Source organism: Aythya marila, assembly GCF_965140915.1.
Source record: "Aythya marila genome assembly, chromosome: 25".
Lineage (NCBI taxonomy): Eukaryota > Metazoa > Chordata > Aves > Anseriformes > Anatidae > Aythya > Aythya marila.
Window position 1 is genome coordinate 4,492,520 of NC_139066.1, and position 11,087 is coordinate 4,503,606.

At 67.5% G+C, this 11,087-nt stretch overlaps 2 protein-coding genes across 2 annotated transcripts; both read right to left on the reverse strand.

Moving 5' to 3' along the window:
- Positions 1 to 2,750: 2,750 nt before the first annotated feature.
- CSF3 (colony stimulating factor 3) lies at positions 2,751 to 4,919 on the reverse strand. The gene is made up of 5 exons (XM_082779287.1): positions 4,323 to 4,919; positions 3,815 to 3,984; positions 3,371 to 3,478; positions 3,070 to 3,216; positions 2,751 to 2,945 (listed from the first exon to the last, which is right to left on the reverse strand). The coding sequence occupies exons 1-5, from the start codon at positions 4,336 to 4,338 to the stop codon at positions 2,775 to 2,777; spliced, it is 612 nt and encodes a 203-aa protein (XP_082635413.1). The 5' UTR covers positions 4,339 to 4,919; the 3' UTR covers positions 2,751 to 2,774.
- A 1,538-nt stretch (positions 4,920 to 6,457) lies between these two features.
- Positions 6,458 to 10,784, reverse strand: PSMD3 (proteasome 26S subunit, non-ATPase 3). Its single transcript, XM_082778752.1, has 12 exons — positions 10,580 to 10,784; positions 9,550 to 9,740; positions 9,260 to 9,397; positions 8,915 to 9,051; positions 8,641 to 8,831; positions 8,363 to 8,466; positions 8,129 to 8,243; positions 7,745 to 7,864; positions 7,565 to 7,668; positions 7,105 to 7,260; positions 6,878 to 6,928; positions 6,458 to 6,776 (listed from the first exon to the last, which is right to left on the reverse strand). Exons 1-12 carry the CDS (start codon positions 10,767 to 10,769, stop codon positions 6,699 to 6,701), a joined length of 1,575 nt encoding a protein of 524 aa, XP_082634878.1. The 5' UTR covers positions 10,770 to 10,784; the 3' UTR covers positions 6,458 to 6,698.
- Positions 10,785 to 11,087: the final 303 nt, after the last annotated feature.

Here is an 11,087-nt window from a genome sequence, read left to right on the forward strand (position 1 = left end):
CTCCGTGCTGGGGCTGTCCCGGCCCCCGGTCAGCTGCTTGGGCGCTGAATCTGCTTCTGTCACGGAACCTCGGCCTGAGGGGGTGGCACATTTGCCTCTCCTCCTTTCATTTATGTTTTCTGCTTGACTCACGGGAAAAGGGGGAAGCGGTGCCTGGGCAGGAGCGGGGGAGCCGGGCACCTGCCTTCCCCTCGGGGCTCCAGCCCTGCTGCCTCCCCTCCAACCCAGATATTAGTGGGGTTCACAGCCCCCGGAGCTGCCCTGGGGGCTCTGGGCTCTTTGCTGGTGCTGGGGGAGAGCTCAGAGAGGCCCTGGAGCGAGGTTTGGGTCGGTGCTGGGTGGGGAGGAGGCAGCTGGAGCCCCCCATGCGCTCCGTGGTGGAGCTGTGCCATGCAGGGCGGCCGGGGGCTGCGGGAACAAGCGGTCCTTCTCCTTCTCCTCCTTCTCCTAATCCATCACGCCCTGAGCATCCTGCCCTGCTCCCTGTCCCAGAGCTGGAATTAAGCCTGATACAAGCAAGGACACGACAGCGGGATGCGGGGCCGGGTGGAGCGGCTTCCCCAGCCCTCGGTGCCGCTCCCAACGGGGCCTGACTCGGGCGTGAGCTGGCACCGACCCCCCCCGGGCACCTCTGGCCCAAACCCGTGTGCCCAGGGCGGCTCTTTACCGTTAGCTCGGAGCAAAGAGCAGGGCCCGGCGCTCTTGGCCTCCCCCCCCCTCTCTGTCAATATTTGCCCGTGGCAGCCCCGCGGGCGGCGTTGGCGCTTCCCCGGCGCTTCACCTTCCAGGAAAGGGCTGGAGCCGGGAGAGGGGGCTTCCTGTAAGCCCTGATAACCCGGGCGAGGAAGGAGCAACGCCGGGCGCTGTTTGCCCTCCCCGGATCGCAGCTGGCAGGGTGCCGCAGTGCCAAGCACCCCGGCCTCGCTCCTGCCCCTTCCTGGGACTGGGAGAAGTTGGGGATGGGATGGGGGAGGCAGCCAAAGGGACCCCGGCAGGAGCTGGAGCTCGGCTCCGTCCCCACCACGGCCGGGCTGAGCGTGGTGCGGGGACGAGGGCGGTCACGGGACGCGAGCACGGGGCCGGTGGGAGGAAGCGGTGACACCAGGGAGCGCAGGGACAGCCCGGGGTGGCCAAATATTGCGTGGAGAGGGGCCAGGGGTGGCTGCGGGGGGTTGCCAGAGCTGCAGGGAGATGCCGGGGGCTGTGCCGTGGTGCTGGACCAGCTCTCCTGGACCACCGCCTTCCCTCATCCGCATCCCCTCGTCCCCCACCTCCCTTTTCCCACTGCTGCCAGCCCCATCCCGGCCTTGGGGGCTCCAAGCGGGCTCCAGGAGCATCCCCGGCACCTCTGAGGGGAACTCAGACTTGGCTGAGCCCCCGCACCACCTCCAGGGTTTGCGGTGGTCCCACTGCCACCACCGCAGCAGAGCCCCGAGCCCTCTCCCCCCCCCCCGGCACTGTCGGCACCACCGGGACCACGGCCGCCGGCCTCAGCTCGGCGCTGCCGGCACGGGTGGCTGCGGCGCTTTCTAGGAATCGGCTCTTGCCCAAGCAGCTCGGCGGGATGCAGGAAGGAAGCTGCCACCTCCGGCTCGCATCCGGCCTCCCCCGCACTCTGTGGGTGCTTCCCAGCCCCGGGGGGGGTCACGCCGCGCTGCGGGGGCTGCGGTGGTGGCCGGGCTTTGTCCCCAGCCCCGGGCCTGGCTTCCCCACGGCAAGGGCTGAGCCAGCCCCACGCGGTCCCTTTTTGTCTCCCTGTGCCCCACCGCCCGTCTTTCCGTGTCCCCCCCTGAAGCTGGGGGGGGGTCCTGCGGCACCCAAGGGTCCCCATAAGCGGGTTTGGAGCTGTCACAACCCCCCCCCACCCCGGGCAGACTCATCCCACGCGGGCAGGAGACGGGGAACCACAACCCAGATGTCGGCGTAAAAATAGTTTATTTCCAATCTTATCACATATATATAAAAAAAAAAAATAGCCTGTGTGTCTCTGGGGCTCGCCCAGCTGTGGCAATAAATACAGTACAAAATACACCGCTCACGAGACCCCCCCAGGGCGGGCTTTGAAATTTCCAGTACGCAAATCCGGGCGCGTGGGACGGGGAGAGCTGCACGCGGCCACCACCGGCCCCCGGGGGGCTGCTGCGTGTGAATAAGTTAAAGGGCGAGAAATCAATAAATACAAACGCGGCGTGAAGGGGGCGCGGGCGGAGCCCCCCCCCCAAAAAAAATAAAAAAAATTAAAAAAAAAAAAATTAAAAAAAGTGGGAAAAACCTTGGAACGGGAGGCTGCGAGAGCGGGCGGGGAGCCCCCCGCGGCACCGCCGTGCTCCCCTCCCTCCTATCCTAACAGCTAATAAATATTAATTAAAGGTGAAGAAGCCTGATAGGAATAACGCCCGCCAGCTCTGTCCCCGCAGCCTGGGCAGGGAGGTGCTGCTCCGGAGCAGGGCTGCGGACGAGGGCGGATTTCCCTGGGCTCAGCGGGACGCCGCGGGGTCACCGCAGCTCCCGGTGCAGGAGCCAAGGCTCGGCCCGGCTCCCAAAACTCCTAGCAGAGATACTCTTGAGTTTAAATATTAAACAAGGGCGATGCTGCGCACGGACGCCCGTGCGCGGCTGCCACCGCAGGGCTGGCTGCCCTGCTCGGGGCCCGAAGGGCGAAGGGGGGAGCCTCCCCGGCTGGATAAATATTAAATAGCGATAAATATTAAATAAGCGGGGTAGGTCGCTTGGGGCTGGGGAATAAATAGCACGGGGCGACGCGGGGCAGGGTGTCAGAGGCGGGCGAGGTGCCGCAGCGCCCGGTACGCCGTCTCCAGGAACCGCTGGAAGTTGGCCAGGATGAGGAAGCCGCCGACCTGGTGCTGGAAACGGGAGGAGAAGGCGGGGAGGGGGCCGCGGTCCTCGGCGGGGAACGTCACCGTGGCCAAGCCCAGGTCCTCCATCTGCGGGCAGGACGGGGCGCAGGAGTCAGGAACAGCCCCGGAGCACGGCGGCGGTGCCCAGCGGAGCCCCGTGTCCCCGTGCCCACCCCCTGGGGGTGCAGCCCCCCTCGTTGTGCCCCCTCACCTGCTGCTGGATGTTGGAGGAGAGGTTGGCCGCGTCCAGCTGCAGCGTCTCCACCAGGCCGGCGTGCGAGGGCAGCAGCTCCAGGACAGCGGCGAGGGAGCTGTGGTAGGCGTGGAGCCCGTCGCGGATCTGGCTGAAGCAAGCCTCCTGCGGGCAGCACGGCACAGAGAGGGGGGGTCAGCGGTGCTCGGTGAAGCCTGGACCCCCCCCCTCCCCATTCCCTGCCCTTGACCCCCCTCGCAGAGGGATGCCCGAGGCTGAGGCCGGGCAGCTCGTGGCAGGGGTGGCCGCTGGCACTCACCGCCTGGAAGCCGGGGCGGTGGCACTGCTCCAGGGCCACCTGCGTGATGCGCAGGTCCTGCTGCACCAGCAGCAGCTCTTCCTCCTTGCACAGCTGGAAGGTGTCGCACTGCGGATGATGGGGGGCACAGGGTCAGGGCAGCCGGAGGAGCCCACCACCCCCGTGACACCCCCAAGGGACGCGGGACCCCCTCCCCACCCTTTTCTGAGCATCCAGGGGACGAGGCGGAACCGCCGCTCGCTCGGCGCACGGGGAGGTCCCCACACCCCCCCCCACAGGGAGCCCCCTTGGGTGCCGCGGGGCCGAGCGGCACAGGGGAGGGGGAGAACAGGGCGTGGGGAGGTTGGGGCGTGGGGAGGCCGCTGGCTCCCGGCCCCGCGGTGCCGATAAGGCCAGGGAGGGGAAGGTCACCTTATCGGCGACCCCGCGGTGCCGGCAACTCACCACCACGCGCTGCAGCGCGGCCACATCCCCCTTGATCTTGCGGGTGAACTCGAGGTTCTTGTGCAGGAAGAGCTGGAAGTCCTGGTCCCCCGACAGCTCGGCCAGCGGCGCCCCGTGCAGCGCCCGCCACGGCGCGCCCAGCAGCGCGCTCAGCACCAGCACCAGCATCCCTGCGGGGACAGCGGCTCAGCCACCGCCCGGGGACACCCCGACACCCACAGGCAGCATCCCCGGACCTGCTGCTGCCTGCGGGGGCGTTTTGGGTATTGGGGACCCCCACGGGGATGGATGGTGGCACCAAAGGAACCCCAGGGATGGAGACGCCTAAATTGGGGAGGGGGAAAGGGAGCACGGCTTCCCACCCACCCCTGGGTGCGCGGGGGGCTCTGGGTGTGCGGGTGCTCAAAGGCAGCGGGTGCTGTGGGTGCTGTGGGTGCTGTGGGTGCTGTGGGTGCTGTGGGTGCTGTGGGGGCAGCGGGTGCCGGGGCCCTTGGCTGTGGGTACTCACGGGTGAGGCAGCACATGGTGCGCGGCTCGGTGTCTCCTCCTGTCTGCCAGCACAGCCCGGCCCAGCACAGCTCGCTCCTGCCCCGGCTCTGCGCGGCCTCATCGATTAGGGCATTTTATAGACGGCTCCGGGGATTCACACCGATGTGGCAACAGTGCCGATTGCCTCATTGCCTTAATCACCAACATGCAAATCCCAAGCTCGCGCTCGGTGCTCCCGGCTGCTCCCCGCGCCTCGCCGCACCGGGGCTTTCCCGGGGGCCGCGGTGCTGCCGGTGGGCACCCGGCTGAGCCCCGGCAGCGGGCAGGTGGCAGGGTGCTGGCTCGGTGCTGGGCGGCCACACGGTCACTCATTAACCCACCTGGCTGGGCTGGACGTGCCCAGCGCTGCGGGCAAGTGGCCGGTGGCTTTTTGTAGCCGGCGTCCCGTGGGGCTCACCCCCAGCCCCTGTGGATGCTGCCCGAGCCCCTCACCCTGCTTTCGGGGCGGTGTGGGACCGAGGTGAGACCCTGCCCAGGTGCCACAGCCCTGGGGCTGCATCCTGCACCCCTGGGTGCCCCGGGCTGTGCCGTGCTCGGTGTCCCCGCGTGCAGCACCCAGCGCCCAGCCCCCAGCCCCATGCCTGACACCCAGCACCCCCCCTGCGGGGAGCCGGCCTCCCCCCAGCCCCTCTTCGGGGAAGCGGCTGCCAGGGCAGCCCCGGGGAGAGGGGGGGGGGGTGGCTGCTCCCAGCGCCCCCCCCGGTGCTGACGTGGGCTTTGGGCTCGTGCCGGTTCCCGCAAGAGCTTCCAGGAGGATTTGGGCGGGTGCCAGCTGGGCCCCAGCCCGGTGAGGGAGGCCCCTGCTCGGCCTGGGAGGATTTGGGCAGGGTGACCCCGGGGCAGGACTGAACCAGGCCTGGGGGGGGGTACGGCTGGGGTGGGGGCAGCCCACGGGGACACCCCCGAGCCCCCCGGAGCTGCTCCAGCCTCCAGCTGAGGGAAGGAGCCAGGGGGTGGATGCTGCCCAGCTGGGAGCACCGCAAGCAGGTGTTAACTCTGAAGCCTAATGATGACTTTCCCCTCCCAGGAAGCGGCAGCAGCGCGGGCTCTGCCCTCAGGCCACGTGAAAGGACCTCAGCAGCTTGAGCCCGTTTGTGGGATTTCCTGGAAGAATCCTTCCTTCCTCCCCCCCATCTCTGCTCTCCCCAGCTCTGGAGAGAAACGGGGCCCTTCCAGAGCCACCCATGGGGTGCAGCGTCGCAGCGGAATCGCCCTGTTCCGCGAAACCGGGGGCTGCTGCCTCAGCAGGTCAGTGCTTTTAGGATTCGGGGCTGGCTTGGGGTGGGGTTGAATCAGCACCCAGCACGGCCCGAAGCCCCTTCGTGGGCTTTTCTTAGGAAGGAAGTGGTGACCGGACCCGAAACCCTGTGGGCGGCGGTGCGGGGTCAGCACAAATCGCCACGGTTCTGCCTCGTGGCCACCCTTCCTCTGCGGGGCCTGACCCCGGACCCTCGGTCCTCTCCTGGCACCCACCGGGACGTGAGCGCTGCCGGGGTGTCCCCGGGGGCTGTGAGGGACCAGGGCCACCCTCTCGCCCTCCCTGCCCCATCCTGGCTGACGGGGTCCAGTCCAGAGACCCCGGGGTTGGCCCCATAGGGGCTGGCTCCATCCCTCGGGGCTGCCCCGTGCTTGACCCGCAGCCCCTGGCCGCCCGCCCGGCATGGGTGCGCCGGGAGATTCCCAGATTTTCCCCCGAGGAGCACAGCTGGGCCCAGATGCTGGCGGGACACACCCGTGGTGGCTGCGTGGCCCCCACCCCATCGTCCCCCTCCCCGGGTTGGGGTCCGCGGGGCCCTGCCTGGTGCTGATCCCATTTGCAGCGGGGTCAGGGGATTGTAGGGGAGCTCAGCCCCTTCCCGAGGCCGTTTCAGACACAAACCATGGCGGCAGCAGGGCAGGTTGGTGTTTTTTTTTTTCCAACTTTTATTTTAAAAGTCATAATTGGAGCTTAACAAAGTCTGACCCCGTTATTGGTGCAAGAGCTGGCGGCGGCCGCGGTGCCCGGGAAGCGCTGCTGCTGCCCCTGCCTGCCCCGGCCCCGCTTCCCCAGGAGCTCCCGAGCCCGGGGCTCGCAACAACTGATCACAAGCAACCTTAGAAGAACGTTTTATTGGGGAAGGGGCTTCCCTCGGAGGGGGGCAGGGGACAGGAGAGCAGGACCAGTGGCTGCGGGCCCAGGGAAGCCGCGCGTTCCCCACCCCTGGGGGCAGACATGCAGGTTTTTATAAAAGAAAGGCAGAGCGGGGACCCGGGGGGGGCCACGGGGGGCAGCTCCCCTCAGCCAGCATCTTCCCCAGGAACAAATAAAAAAAAAAATAGAGCCAGGCCAGAGGGGTCAGGGGAAGCCATCGTCGTCGTCCTCTGCCATTTCCTTTGCGAACTCGAGGTCCTGCTGCTCGCGCTCCCGGCGCTCCTGGAAAGCAAAAGCCGAAGGTGGGGACAGGCAGGGGACAGGAGCTGGGTCCAGCACGAGCCCAGCAGAGCTCCCAGCGCCTGCCCCGGTGCCGAGCTCACCTCTGCAGATTCCAAGTCCTTGTTGTAGGATTTGGGGGGGAACCTCATGGCCTGGAGGAACAAGGGAGAAGCCGTGAGCCCAGAAGTGCCTCGGCTGCGTCCCCGCTGTCCCCTTCGCTCAAACCAGCTCCATCGCAGCCTGAGCTGGAGCCGTCTCCTCCCTCCGCGCCGCCCAGTGGGGCTCCCAGTGCCCCCACAGCCTCCCAGTACGGGCCCAGGAGGCTCACCTTGACGGACATGTTGTGGATGTCGAGGCAGAAGGAGATGCGCTGGTGGAAGGCCAGCTGGGGCTCCCGGGTGGAGTAGATGTCGATCATCTCTTTGGACTGGACGTAGCCCTTCTCGTGGTTAATGCTGGCCTCGATCACGCCGTCCCGGATGGCCTGCAAGCCGGAGGGCACGCGGTCAGGGCGCCCGCCGTCTCTGAGGGCTGGGGCAGCAGCTTAGAGTGAAGGAGCTGGTGCTGTGACAGGAGCAGGGGGCTCAGGACGGCGTGCGGAGAGGGGACTCGGTGCCCTCGGTGTCCCCAAAACCCCCCCGGGAGGGATCCCCCTCAACCTACGAGCGGCGGCTGCCCCCCAGGGAGGCAGCGCTGCGGGGACGGGGCGGGAGCAGCCTGGCTGGGAGACCCGCAGGGACGAATGAGGTTTGGGATGAAGTTTGGGGTGAGATTTGGGATGCGGGTACCTTGGCCACGATGAATTCGGCGTCCTCGGGGCTGTCCAGCTGCAGCTTCTGGGCGATATCGGCCAGGGAGATGCGGGAGTAGGAGAGGCTGATCATGCGCACACCTGAGGGGGGGACAGGCAGTGGAGCACCACCCCACACGGCGGTGGCAGCCCCCGGCTGGCCCAGGGACACCCTTACCTGTCTTGATGACGTTGTGCCTTAAGCGAATGATCAGGGTGTAGGTGCCGTCGGCCTGGAACTTGTCCCCAAATTGATCAAGGACCTGGTTGAACTTGGCCAGGTTTCCAGTCCTGACAGCTGGAGCAGAGGGGAGAAAGCAGAGAAGGGGTAAGGGAGAGCAGCAGCGAGGGCTGGGGCACCACGGGGAGCACGAGGCAGGGCTGGTGCCATCCTCTCCTCTCACGAGGGGAAGGAGAAGTCCCCCAAAACCTGACCGGGGCATCAGATCAGCATGGGGCAGCCCACAGATGGCTCCCACCGAGGGGTGAGGAGCCCCCGAGGCCTCCCGCTCCCCCGAATCGGGGCAAACGGTGCTGAAACAGCAGAGCAGGAGCATTGTACCCTGAGTCAGGAGGAAATAGGGCATCAGCGAGCGCTTGAGGGAGGGCTGCCTGAACTGCAGCCTGTCCGGGATCTCCCCGAGCAGCAGCTCCACCACGATCAGCAGCTTGTGCACCTGGAGCACAACGAGAGAGAGCCCTGAGTCCCCGAGGGGACCAGCGCAGGCCCCAGGGGAGCAGAGACCCCGTGCCGGGGGGGCTCAGAATGCTCTGAGCGCTCCCCGTGCCTGCTCACCGTCTGCTTGAAGCCGACGGCCGTGTGCTGCGGCGCCTTGCGCAGGGCGTTCGTCATGGTCCTTCGTGCCTCCGAGTACTCCAGCTGGATGGCCTTGATGCGCCCTGCGAGGGGGGAAGAGAATTCACGAGGGGCTGAGGGCAGTTTGGAAAAGCCACTGAGAGAATCCAAGCAGACAGAGCTTCACAGCCCACCTGGGAGCTCCATCCCCGAGCCTCAGCGAGGTTTTCTGCGGGCTCGGAGCTGCCAGCACCAGCCCAGGACCCCGCGTGTCCCACCTGTGTAATAGAGGTACCGGGCCCACTCGTTGTTGTTGGCCTGCTCGGGGAACACGGACTTGGAAACGAGCTTCTCCGCTTGGTCGTAGAGGTTGTAGTGGAGATAATTCCTCAGCAGCAGGTTGAGGAGCGTGGCCTGCCCGTCGGCGTCGTGGCGCAGCGTGGCCGTCCGCAGCCGGGCGTGCAGGAAGCTGCAGTGCAGGGGAGGGAGAGGATTTTAGGGAGGGGGGGGGGAAGGAAGAAACCCAAGGAGAGCCCGCGGGGCCAGCCCTACCTCCTGACCACGTCGAGTTTATTCAGGAACTCGTAGATACGCGAGTGGTAGTAGTAACACTTGGCCACCACCAGGTCCAGGGCCCGGCGGTTTTGGGAGCTGATCTTCTGCATCAGGTCGTCAGACACCTTCTGAGCCTGCAGGAGGGAAACGGAGCAGGTGAAACGCTGCCCGGGAGGAGAGGAAGGACTGGCAGGGCTGTGGGACTGCCACGGGTCAGGGCTGCAGACCCTAAAGGCTGCCTCCGAGCAGAGCTGGAGCCAGCAGGAAAGCAGGGGACCGTGAGGCAGGCCCAGAAGCACCCAGCAAAGGACTCAGGTTTAGACAGAGCTCAGGGAACCTCACCTCCGGATACCGCTTGCTGTTCATCAGGAAAATAACGAGCAGCAGCTGCAGGTAGGTCTCCACTTCTGGCAGGAGAGGGGCTGAGGCTGCTTTCCCCGTCCGCGGGCGAAACTGCAGCTCTGCTTCCGTGTCCATGGGCTGCGGAGGGAAGGCACGGGCTGGGCTCCGGCCCCTGTCCCACCCCCAGCCCCCTGCTGCCGCCCACCCCCAGCTCCAAAACCTCCACCTAAGGTCCCCACGGGGCCGCAGCGAGCCCCGTGGCGTTGGGACCGAGGTCCCCGTCCCCGCACCTCCTCCAGGAAGCCGAGGAGGAAATCCCTCACGGCGCTGTTGGAGGTGAAGAAGCCGTGGATGGCTTTGTGCAGCACGTTGGGGTTGAGGCGGCGCGAGGTGGAGGGCAGGGCTCGCAGGGCCCGCAGGACGTAGCGCGGCTCCTTCCCCGACACGGCCTTCTCCAGCTGCTTCACGTGCTCCTTGATGTCTGCAGGGGGTGGCACAACTCAGGGCCTCTCCCCAGCCTCGGGACACCGCCAGCTTCCAGGATCCCCCCCCAGCTCCTGGGGCTGTGTGGCCCCCACATCCCCAGGACCCCCCTGGCACCCCCTGCCCTTGCTGCCCATCCCCTGGGGGTGTCCCCAAAACGCACCGCTCTCCCTCATTGCCCCCCCCCAGTCCTTTTGATGGCACAGCCCCCGATTCTTTCCCTTCACCTTCCCCCCCTCACTCCCCTCTGCACCCCCAACTCTGCTCCATCCCCTCCCAGCAGCGCTGGGGGAGGGAAGGATCCCCCCAAACCCCTTTCTTTCCTCCTTCCTGACCCCCTCCCCCCAGGTCCCTTCTCCTCTTCCCCATTTTCTCTTTTTGACCCTCCTCCTCTTACCAATTCCCCCCCCCCCTTACCGAATCCCCCCAGGCCCCCTTTCCACCCCCTGATCCCTTCCTCCCTATCACCCTCCTCTCTCCTATGCCCCCCCCTCCTCCCTCCTCATCCCCCCTCTCCCTCCTCATCCCCCCTCTCCCCCCTTCCTCTCTCTCCCCTATGTCCTCCCCCTCCCCCCGAAGACACCCCCAAACCCCTCCTAACCCCCCCCAATGACCTCTTATGTCCCCCCCACTCCTCCCTCCCTCCCCCCTATGGACCCCCCCTTCCCCCTGACACCCCCCCCCTCCTCACCAACCCCCCCCGCCCCCTCCCTCCCCCTTATGGACCCCCCCCCTTCCTCTCCATCCCCTCCCCTCCCCTCCCCCCCATCCCTCCCCCCTCCTCACCACCCCCCCCATAGACCCCCCCTCCCCTCCCCCCCCATGCACCCCCCTCACCCTCCAGCGTCACAGCATCCAGCTCCCTCTGGGGCTGCCTCTCCCCCCCCGCCTCCCCCCCAGCCCCCGTCCCCGTCCCCGCCGCCTCCTCCTGCATCTCCACGTCGGGGGGGGGCGGCGGCGGAGGCCCCCCGTCGGGGGGGGCCTTGGCCTTGTCGCCGCGGCGGCGAGCGGCGCCCTCCTGCTTCATGGCCGGGCCGCGCCGGCCGTGACACTGCAACACGGCGCGGGGCACGCCGGGAACGGCGCCAGGCGCGACCAGCCGAGCCCCCACGCCAGGCACGAGCAGTCGAGCGCCGAGCGCGCTCGGCTCCTGCCCTCGAAGCCGTTCGGGTGTTTCCGGGCGCCGCTCGGGTGCCGCCCGACGCCGCTCGGGTGTTTCCGGCTCTCGCTCGACGCCGCTCGGGTGTTTCCGGACGCCGCTCGGGTCCTCCCGCTCGTCTCTTAGCGCATGCGCACACCGTTTCCCGCCCGGGGGCTGAGGGAGGCGCGAGGCCCCCTCGAGCCT

Coding starts and splice junctions, on each gene's coding strand:
- CSF3 (XM_082779287.1), bottom strand. Junction 3,217..3,370: donor ACCGCCCCGGCTTCCAGGCG/GTGAGTGCCAGC, acceptor TGCTGCCCGCAG/GAGGCTTGCTTCAGCCAGAT. Junction 2,946..3,069: donor CCTCCAACATCCAGCAGCAG/GTGAGGGGGCAC, acceptor TCCTGCCCGCAG/ATGGAGGACCTGGGCTTGGC.
- PSMD3 (XM_082778752.1), bottom strand. CDS start 10,769: ATGAAGCAGGAGGGCGCCGCTCGCCGCCGCGGCGACAAGGCCAAGGCC. Junction 7,865..8,128: donor CTATTTCCTCCTGACTCAGG/GTACAATGCTCC, acceptor CCTCTGCTCCAG/CTGTCAGGACTGGAAACCTG. Junction 6,929..7,104: donor TCCACAACATGTCCGTCAAG/GTGAGCCTCCTG, acceptor TTGTTCCTCCAG/GCCATGAGGTTCCCCCCCAA.